At 36.9% G+C, this 10,811-nt stretch overlaps 1 protein-coding gene across 1 annotated transcript in view; it reads right to left on the minus strand.

The window, feature by feature from the left end:
• Positions 1 to 306: 306 nt before the first annotated feature.
• Positions 307 to 10,811, minus strand: part of RBKS (ribokinase) — a 96,921-nt gene continuing 86,416 nt past the window's right edge. The window contains exon 8 of the mRNA XM_010840667.1: positions 307 to 1,060. Within this exon, the coding sequence (XP_010838969.1) occupies positions 887 to 1,060 (174 nt within the window). The 3' untranslated portion in view covers positions 307 to 886. The remainder of the gene's footprint in view (positions 1,061 to 10,811) is intronic.

A 10,811-nucleotide genomic window follows, 5' to 3' on the forward strand; every position in this document is an offset into this window, starting at 1 on the left:
TGGCCCAGTCTTGTCTCCTGAGGAAATGTGAGAGCGCCTCTCTGGAAATGGAATTAGACAGTTGTTGAGTCTTAGAGGCTTGTGGCATTACAGTCAGCTCTTTTTCTGGCATCTTTTGTTAAAGCTCTAATTGAAAGCAATAATAGGTGAGATCTTGGCTATTTTTAGATTGAAACTCTACATTGTGGTATTGGGTTACAAGAAAAATACTTCACTTGATTCTACCTAAACCCAGTGTAAAGGGTCTGTGACATGCATGAATCACTAAAAAAAAAAAAAACAAAAAAAAACAACTTAAAATCTGGCTTAGCAAATGACTTGTCTATTTAGAACATAGGCTAAAAGTGGCCCACAGGTGGTGTTTACAATTTTAAAAAACTCAGTTGCTGATACTTAAATGTTGAAAGATTTCAATAAACATCTAAACTTCTGGCTTCTCTTGCAGAACCAGAAGCTCTGACAACACTCAAGGCAAAGCTGAACATCAGCTGCCCTTCTTAGGAACTACTTGTGTGACCCAAGTCATACCCCTCTTTCCCTTATTTAACATTCTCTGCTCTGATTCTAGACACTGTTGCTTGCAAATTCTGCTCTTTGGTGTACATAACAGTATTCATGATGTGTTGGCAGTAGAGTTTGCTGGTTCCTGAATGGCGGGGTTGTTTGTACGGGTCTTTGTTGTAGTATCCTTAATTCTGTCTAGTTGACTTTTGCATGAAAAGCAAATCATTATAAAGAAATAATTGAAGGCTTGAGGATGACTTGGTAAATGAACATAATATTTGCAAAGACAGGAGGTGACATTTTATAGTAAGCTGCTAATTAACAGTGCTCATCCTTAAGTACATTTTATTTCCAGGTATATTTGCTTTGGAGTTAATAGCAATCAAAACAGATCAAGGGGCAGGTCTTTTTTGTATGGATAAGATGACTGTGTTCCTGTGACCTGGACACTGACCGCTGCGATGAAATTAGATCTCTTGAGCATTTCTTCCAAGGATAGATGTGAGTAGTAAGCCAGGTAGAAGGCCAAAGTTCCCACAAAACTGTCACCAGCACCCTGTAATTCAAAGCACATTTGTAGAGATAAGCATATAGTCATTTGTTGCCCAATCTGTGTTTTCAAAATATTTAAGTATACTTTTAACTTTAGTTTTAGGTTTACAGAAGGGTACAAGGATAGTAGAGATTTCACATAGCACACATCCAATTCTGTAAACATCTAACTTCACTAGGGTACGTTTGCCACCACTAATGAAATAACAGTGTTATAGTAGTAACTAAACTCCGTTCTTCATTCTGGCTTCCCCGATGGCTCAGTGGGTAAAGAACTGCCTGAAATGCAGGCGATAGAAGAGATGTGGGTTTGATCCTTGGATGGGGAAGATCCCCTGGAGGAGGAAATGTTCATCTTCTCCAATCCTTGCCTGAAAAAATCCCACAGACGGAGGAGCCTGGTGGGCTACAGCCCAAAGGGTCGTAAAGAGTCAGACACGACTGAGTGAATACACACACACACCCATACTTCATTTGGATTTCATTAGTTTTGCTTAGTGTCTTTTTTCTGTTCCAAGATCTCATCCAGGATACCTAAATTACATTTCATTGTCATATTTCCTGAAAGTCCTATAGCTTGTGACAGTTTCTTAGACATTCTTTGTTTTTGATGACCTTGATAGTTTTGAGGACAGGTTGAGTATTTTGTAGAAAGTACCTCCATTGGGATTTGTGTCTGTTTTTCTCAAGATTAGACTGTGTTTATGGTTGTAGGGAGGAAGACCACAGAGGTGAAGTGTCATTCTCATCAGAGCATAACGAGGGTACATACTGTCAACATGACTTACCACTGATGTTGATCATGATCCCTTGGCTAAGGTAGTCTTTGTCAGCTGTCTCCACTCTAAAGTTACTCTGGTCCCTCTTATCACACTGTGTTCTTTGGAAGCACATCACTAAGTGTAATCCACACTTAAGGGGTGGGGAGCTATGCTCTACCTTCTTGGGGGTTGAGTATCTCCATAAATTATTTGGAATTCTTCTCTATGGAAGATATGTTTCTTTTCCCTCATCTATTTATTTAACTCTTTATTTATATGAGTATGAACTCAGGGATATTTATTTCATTCCTTGGGCTATAATCCAACACTACACTATTTTGTTGCTCAAGTTGTTCCAGCTTTGACCATTGGGAGTTCTTTCATCTGGCACTTGTGTTCTTCTGATAAACTCTCATCATTTTGTTTTTTGAGTGCTTTCCTTATTTTCTGACATTATAAGATGCTCCAAGCTCATTTTGTATATTCTCTGCTCTAGAGCTCGAATTAGCTGTTTCTCCATTAAAAATTCATCAAGGAAGTGGTGAGAGGCATTCAGATGTTATTTTCAAACTAAATGTAGGGACATATAAGGCTTATTCCATTTTTCCTGAATTTCCAAAGGCCTGCATTGGTGAAGGCCTTTGGAAACAAAAACCACCAAAGAAAGTCTGTTGACCTCGCCTTCAGATTGGGCAATACTTAGTCATGTGTTCATCCAACAAATGTGTTTAAAATAAATCTGATGACACAATTTCACTTGAAAAATCACTCTGGTATTTAACGGCTTTCAGGGTCATTGTCCAGTTTTCCCCAGTTTGTTGCTTCCTTAATCCCAAGGGCTTTCATAACAAATCTTGAGGCTCTACTCGAGCCTTTACAAAGAGCCTTGGTATGCAGTACTTTTTCAGTTGCAGTTTAAGTATTTAATGAGCTATGTGCCTAGCACAGTGATGGGTATTTGAAAAACAGTAAAATCCATTGTGGATTAAAGGCTAATGTGGCAGTACTTTACACATACTGTTGAACTACAAGGAAGGGTTTGAGGAAAGCCTGCTTAAGGGGAGTCCTTATGAAATGGGACAGATTTATAGGGAGAAGGAAGGCCTTAGAACAAAGATATAGGAGGCGGAAGGAACTGGGTGAGCTCATGAGACAGCGAATGGCTTTAAGGAGAATGACATTTCCCCTTGTTTATACAGATAAGCCGTCAATATTAAACTTGCCAAGGAGTCATAGTAACACAGGTGTGAATTCAACACTTTCCTTCCTCCCATAATGTTTTCTGAGTACCGAAAATATGTCAAGCACTATGCTTGGTGCCTTAAAATTGTTTATTAGTGTTTCCTAATGGAAACAATGGGAAAAGAGACAGACATGCCCTCCCTTAGTTTGGAGCACAGCAGTGCGACAATAGACAGGTCTGAAAGCAGAGAAATCATGAGCTAGGTTGAGGGTGTATTATGAAAACATGGGAAATACTACAATATATGAAGAGTTATGGCAAACACCGCCCCCCCCCCCCCCGCTTTTTTTTTTGGCAAACTTAAGATTTCACGTCCTCATTCCTCCTTATATTGTACACAAAGTTAAACTCCTGGTAGGTTAAAGGCTTGAATGTAAAAAAATAAAACTAACATAATATGAAAATTTAAATGAATATTTGAATAATTCCAAGTAAGGAAACCATAAGCAAGTCACTAAACCCCAAAACCATAATGAAAAAAAGAATAGATTTAATTTATAAAAATTAAAAAAAATATATGTCCAAAGACACTGTAAATAAAGTTAAATGAGGGACTTCCCTGGTTGTTCAGTGGTTAAGACTCTGTGCTTCCTCTGCAGAGGGCCCAGGTTCAAGCCCTGGTAGGGGAACCAAGAACCCACATGCTGTGTTGCTCAGGCAAAAAAAAAAAAAAAAGCCAAACGAAAAAGTACAAATTTGGTGAAAATTCTTTTAGTATATATGACATATTCCTAATATTCAAAGAACACCTTCAAATTGCTGGGAAAAAGACAAATCCAAGATAAAAATGGACAAAAGATACAGGTTTGAAACTTCAGAAAAGGAAAAGTAAATTGCCAATAAGCAAACAAGAAAAGTTGCCACATTATCAGCTATTAAAGAAATTCAAATCAATATTTTTTACCCATCAGACTGATAAAAGAATAAGATTGATAGCAAAAGCAGCAAGATGAAGATAGAGAGGACAATGATATTCTCATATAATACATTTGTTGGTAGGAATGGAAAAGAGCAATACAGTATTTGTTAAAAAATGTGTATGTCTTTTGACTCGATGGTCTTGCTTCTGGAAATCTACAAAACTGAAAGCTCTTACATATTGGGATATATGCCCAAAGATGTTGACTGCAGCATTGTTTCTAAAGACAAAATACTAGAAATAATGTGATTTTCTATCAAATAGGAGAATGGATGAATAAACTTATACTTTTGTATTATGGAAAAAATATGCAGCTGTTAATAAGGAAAGGTTAGCAGTATATGTACATACCTGGAGGAATGTCCATTACTTGAGGCAAAAAAGATTTCAACATCATGATTCCATAGAGGGTTAGTGGGAGAAAAAAGAAAAACAGCTGTGCCTAGAGTATGTGTGTATTTTAAAAAAAAATACAGAAAAAATGAAGGATATGTATCAAATTATTAAAATTTATTTTTCTTATCTGCAAAGAATGGCAAATTCTTTTTTTCCTACCTACTTTTATATTATTGTTTAACCTTGTTATTTAAGCTTACTGTTTTAAACTTATAATACTTTTCCAAAAAATTTTAAGGCAATAAGCATATTTAATGAGAAGTTAAGTCATGCCTCTATGCCTTGCTCATTTTTAACTTGCAGCCTAACCAGAGCAGAGGCACAGGGCTGACAGGAAACATTCTGGCACCAGTGAAGACATTAGGCTTATATACTCCAGTCAGCTAATACGCCATTTGACTGCAAAGGGGATTTTTAAGGAAGTTTAAAAAATACTATACCTATATCTGAAAAGACTCTCCTAGATCACTTAAATTTTTCCCCACTATAGCCAAAGTCATGGAAACACAGTGCTTGGTAGAACTGTGTGTGCCAGAAGCATTATTTTGGCACCAGCAATTTTTAAAGCTTGATTTCCATTTATTCTCAGTGCTATACAGTTTGTTGGTAGATAGCAAAGGCAAATCCTTTCTGTATTAAAAAAAGGGATTTTTTTTTTTTTTCCCCTGCAAAGAAAACTCTAGGCTAGATGAAAGAAAACTGAAGTTTTGATGACTTCACTGGAGAATTCTAGCAAGTGTTTAAGGAAGAAACAATACTAATTCTACATAAATTCTTTCAGAAAATAGAAGAGACAAGGGAACACTTCCCAAGTCATTTTATAAGGCCAGCATTACTGTGGTGCCAAATTCAGACAATGACATTACAAGGAAAAGCAAAACAAAACAACAGATCAGTATCTCTCATGAATACAGGTGTATAAACCTTAAAATTTTTAGCAAATTGAATATATATCATGACCAAGTAGGGTTTATCCAAGGAATGCAAGACTGGTTTAACATTTTAAAAAAAGGAATTCACTATATTAAAAACCTCAAAACATTGTATATTACTTATACTCCAAAAAAAAAAAAAAAGAAGCAGAAAAAGCATTTGATAAAATTCTACATTCATTCATGATAAAAATTCAGTTTGGAATAAAAGTATAACTTAATCTTCTTGATAAAGAACCTTTATGAAAAATCTATAGTTAACATCATTCTTAATGAGAAAGACTGAAAGCTTCCCCCTCTAATACTGAAAACAATTCAAAGATTTGTTCTCACTGTTTGTGTTCAGCATCATACTGGATTTCCTTGCCAGTGCAATCAAAAAGGAAAAGCAGGAAAATGTATACAGATTTGAAAGGAAGAAGTAAAACTCTTACTATGCAGATTGCATAATCACCTATGTAGAACATCCTGCTACTGCTGCTGCTAAGTCGCTTCAGTCGTGTCCGACTCTGTGCGACCTCATAGAAGGCAGCCCACCAGGCTCCGCCGTCCCTGGGATTCTCCAGGCAAGAACACTGGAGTGGGGTGCTGTTTCCTTCTCCAATGCATGAAAGTGAAAAGTGAAAGTGAAGTCGCTCAGTCGTGTATGACTCTTAGCGACCCCATGGACTGCAGTCTACCAGGCTTCTCTGTCCATGGGATTTTCCAGGCAAGAGTACTGGAGTGGGGTGCCAGTGCCTTCTCTGATGTAGAAAATCCTAAGAAATCTAAAAAAGTTACTAGAAATAGTGGTAACCAATAACGAGTAACCAATATTTAAAAAAATCAATTTTATTTCTATGTACCAGCAATTATTAATAATAAGAAATTAAAATTATCAGAGCAATACCATTTGCAGTAGCATAAAAAATATGTTGTCAGTTCTCCCTAAACTGATCTACAGATTCAATGCAATTTCAATAAAAACCCTAGCTTGCAATTTTTAGAAACTGGCAAACTGAGCCTAAAACTAATATGGAAAAAATAAATAAATAAAATTAATATGGAAGTGCAAAGGACCTAGAATAGACAAAACAATTTTGAAAAAAGTAGAACGAAGTTGGAGGATATCAACTATCTGATTTCAAGAGTTACGATAAGATATAATAATCGCAGATGTTGATGTAAGGATAGACATGAGATCACTGGAACAGAAAAGAGAATATAGAAATAGACCCACAGATATATATGGTCAACCTGTTTTTGACAAGGCAGTTCAATGGATGAAAGGACAGTCATTTCAACAAATGGTGCTGGAACAAATGGGAATCTACATGCAAAACATGAAACTTTACCTCACACCGTACACAAAAACCAACTTCAAATGAGTCAGAGACCTAAATGTGAGCGTTAAAATGACACAATATCCAGAAGAAGAAGATACAGGAGAAAATCTTTGTAACCTTGTGTTAGGCAGATTTCGTAGGACACCAAAAGCATGAAATATTAAAAAAAAACTGATAAACTGGACTTTGTCAAAGTTAAAAGTTTTTGCCCTTCAAAAGAATATCAAAAGGCAAGCCACAGACTGGGAGAAAATATTTGCAAAACATATGTGATAAAGAACTCATAACTTGATACTAAAACTCAATATGACAAGCCAATAAAAATGAGCAAAAGATTTGAACAGAGGTGTCTTCAAAGAAGACATAGATGGCAAAAACAGTATATATAAAGATTCTAGACATTATTAGACACCAAGGAAATCCAAATTAAAAACAATGAGATAATACTACATACTCATTAGAAAGGATAAGTTTAAAAAGACTAAAATACTGACTTTTGGTGTAGATGTGGAACAATCTCATTCATCGTTTGTGGGAATGCAAAATGACATAGACACTTTGGAAAAGAGTTTGGCATATTCTTATAACATGTAACATACACTTAATGTATAACCCAGCAGTTCTCCTCTTAGGTATTTACCCAAGAGAAGTGAAAACATATATCTACATAGAGACCTATATGTGCATGTTTATAGCAGCATTATTTATAATTGCACCAAACTGGAAACAATACAAATGTCCTTGAACTGATGAATGGGTAAACAAACTGTAGTATATCCATATAATAAAATACTACACTTAGCAACGAAAGGAAATGAACTGCTAATACAACAGCATGAATGAATCTCAAAACTATTATGCTTAGTGAAAGAAGCCCGTCAAAAGACTACATAGCATATTGTATGATTTCATTGATATGAAATTCTAGAAAAGGCCGAAGTATTGAGATAGAAAGCAGGCCAGGGGCTGGAGAATATCAACTGCAAAGGGACTGCATAGAGAGCTTCCTAGAGTGATAAAGTTCTATATTATGATCATGTTGGTAAATGATTTTTAGCAAATTGAATATATATCATGACCAAGTAGGGTTTATCCCAGGAATGCAAGACTGGTTTAACATTTTAAAAAAAAGTTTGACATTTGTCAAAACTCATTAAATCATAAACTTAAAATGGGTGAAATCTTATTGCATACTAAAATGATATCTCCATAAAGCTGATATTTTAAAAATAAAGACTGGGATAGGGTGGGGGCATTCAGACATGCAGGGTCATAAATTGTGAAAACCTTAATTTTCTTAAGCACACTGGGCTTACTACAGATTTTCTCTAAAGTGCATGGTTGGGATAATTACTGAGATGTTATGACTGTCACATAGGAACCTGTCTTTTTATATTGAGAGCCCTAATTCTATCACTGCTCTTCCACTACAGATGTGTCTCTTTCTTTTGACAGCGTGGGCTTTAAAGTTAGATAGATTTGTGTTTAAATCTTGGCTTTAAACTTAGTATTTTGGGGACATTGGGAAAATTAAATTCTCTGCGACTTAGTTTTCTTATAAATAAAATGCAACTATTAACATCTTCCTCATGGGGATTTTAGGAATCTGTCATTCCCTGCTGCTCAGTATTCTTACCCAAAGTCATCAAATAGAACTCTTAAGTACTTCACATACCTTTCCACCTTACTCCTTTGACCTCCGTTGCTCTTCTGCACACTCTACCCTCAGACTGGGCATATTAATTCCACCTTTGGTTCTTTCCCTGCTCTTTCCCATCCTCAACATTTCTGCTGAGTCCCCCTTTCTCTGTGTCTAGTCTGAAAGACATTGATTGTACCTTCTCTCACCTGTCTGTGGAACCCCTTTCCTTCCATTTTCAAAAAGGCCTTCCAGATTACCCCATTTTGCCACAGCTGTTCAAAACACTTCAGTCACCTATGTGTTTAAGCTTAAAAGTGCCATAAACATTTTCTACTTCCTGTTCACCTTTGCACATACTGGGGTGTAGATTAAATGTTCAAGTTCACATAAAAAAGAGATCCACTTGCAATTAGGTTGACCTAAAAAATGGAGAAGTAATTTATCTAAGGAACAGATCCCAAATATAGATAAGTTGTTAACAATTCCATTAAAATTTATTAAGGGAAGACTTCCCTGGTGGTCCAGTGGTTAAGAATCCATCTGCCAATACAGGGGACGTGGGCTTGACTTGTGGTCCAGGAAGATCCCACATGTCGCTATGGAACCACTAAATCTGTGCTGCAACTGCTGAGCCCACGTGCTGCAACTGCTGAAGCCTGTGCACCCTCGAGCCCGTGCTCCACAAGGAAGCGTAGCCCCTGCTCGCTTCAGCCAGAGAAAGCCTGAGTGCAGTGAAGACCAGCACAGCCAAAAATAAATAAATAAAAAATTTACTAGTAATCCATAAATCTATACTGATATTAAATAAAGGGAAAAAAAACGCCAGCTAGTAAATACAGAAATCTGAAAAATCACCATTTTGAACCCAGAGTAATAATAACTAATTCAGGGAAGAATCATCAATGGATACATTAAAACTGCTGAATAAAGGTCTGATGAAGGCAGAATATTTATAAGTTTCAAAGTCTCTCCCCACAGATTACCTATTAATTACAAAAGGGAAAAAGAGTAACTCTACATGGAGAAATCTGGTGGACAGCACCTTGACCAAGGGATCAACATATCAGTAAAGAGAGAAACGGACATCACACGCTCCATGATGCGGGGCCTCGGAAAGGAAATATGGCCACTTGTGTCATATTCCTGCCCCAAATGCATAACCTAACGTGGATTATGGGGAAGCATCAGACAAACCTAAACTGAGAAAAACTCTATAAACAATGAGGTTGTGCTTTTCAAAAAAAAGATCAATATCAAGAAAGGCAAAGGTTAAGGACCTGTTTCATAGTAAAGGAGACTAAAGCAACATGACAATTCAGTGAGATACATAATCTTGGACTGGCTCCTGCACAAAAAATTTATAAAGAACATTATTGCACTGTGCATGGAAGATAAGATTATCTCAGTGTTAAGTTTCCTGAATTCAGTAATTACATTGTAGTTTTTTTTTTTTATGTCCTTGTTCTCAGGAGATATATCCTGAAGTATTAATAGGTAAAGAGTCACCTTGTCTGCAACTTACTCTCAAACTGTTCATCAAAGGAAAAAGTATCTTCATGTATTTTGAGAGACAGCAATAAAACAAATTGGCAAATTTGTTAGCATTGTAAAAATGTTAATAATTGGTAAAACTGTGAAGAGTATATGGGAGTATTGCAACTTTTCTGTTCTTTTAAAAATTAAAATTTTTGTTAAGAGTTTTTAATAAAAGAAATTTTACTAAAGAAGTTTAAAAAAATCAATGTTGGTCACTCTTGAATTTTTAAATGGTCCAATTTCAGCCTCTGAATGATTTCCCTCTTTTTCTAAATTCAATCAAGTGGACATCTGATACAAGCTGGAGCGAACTGAACTGAGCAAACCTCTTTCCTGCAATTGGGAATACCCCATCTCATTGAGGCAATTTCCTTTGCAACTGAGGACTAGGCAGTGACACCCAGCTGCAAGTCCAGGGGACTGGAAGGAACATTTTCTGGCTGTGACGCTGACTGCAGAGAAACTGAATTCTGCGATGTCAGTGGTAGCACTGTAATGGTGTCCAGTGCTGCATGCCAGTAACACAGCTGGTTTTCAACCAGGAGCTTTGACTGAGGCAATTCCATGTGTCAAAACTCCTCTGAGAGGCCAGAAATCTTATCTGGTTCTTCCCGATCTGCTGACTCCCCAGAGTTACACAATCCTTAAAAGTAGAATGTGCTCAATTAATGACTGCTGATAGGCCAACTCTCAGCTGCCTGGGTCTCCACCTTCTCACCAGAAAAGAGATGGTGGGAGTCCGGGGTGGTGGTGGACTACATTCTTCTTCACAAAGAAGGCAGCTGTCTAGCCTCATTCCAAAAACAGTACAAGAAAGCAGGGAGGCTCCTGGCTGACAGGGGGCCGTCAGCTCAAAGACGTGAAGGCCAGTAAATACTATCTTAAAAGTCACATTGCATCAAACAGTGAAAAAACTCTGAAATTTAAGCATGAAGGGGTGGGACAGTACTACTTACGTAGAAGAGTGTTAGGGAAAGGAAGGGAGTGAACTTCTATTGTCT

Source organism: Bison bison, unplaced genomic scaffold (assembly GCF_000754665.1).
Source record: "Bison bison bison isolate TAMUID 2011002044 unplaced genomic scaffold, Bison_UMD1.0 scf7180017864145, whole genome shotgun sequence".
In the NCBI taxonomy this organism is placed as follows: Eukaryota; Metazoa; Chordata; class Mammalia; order Artiodactyla; family Bovidae; genus Bison; species Bison bison.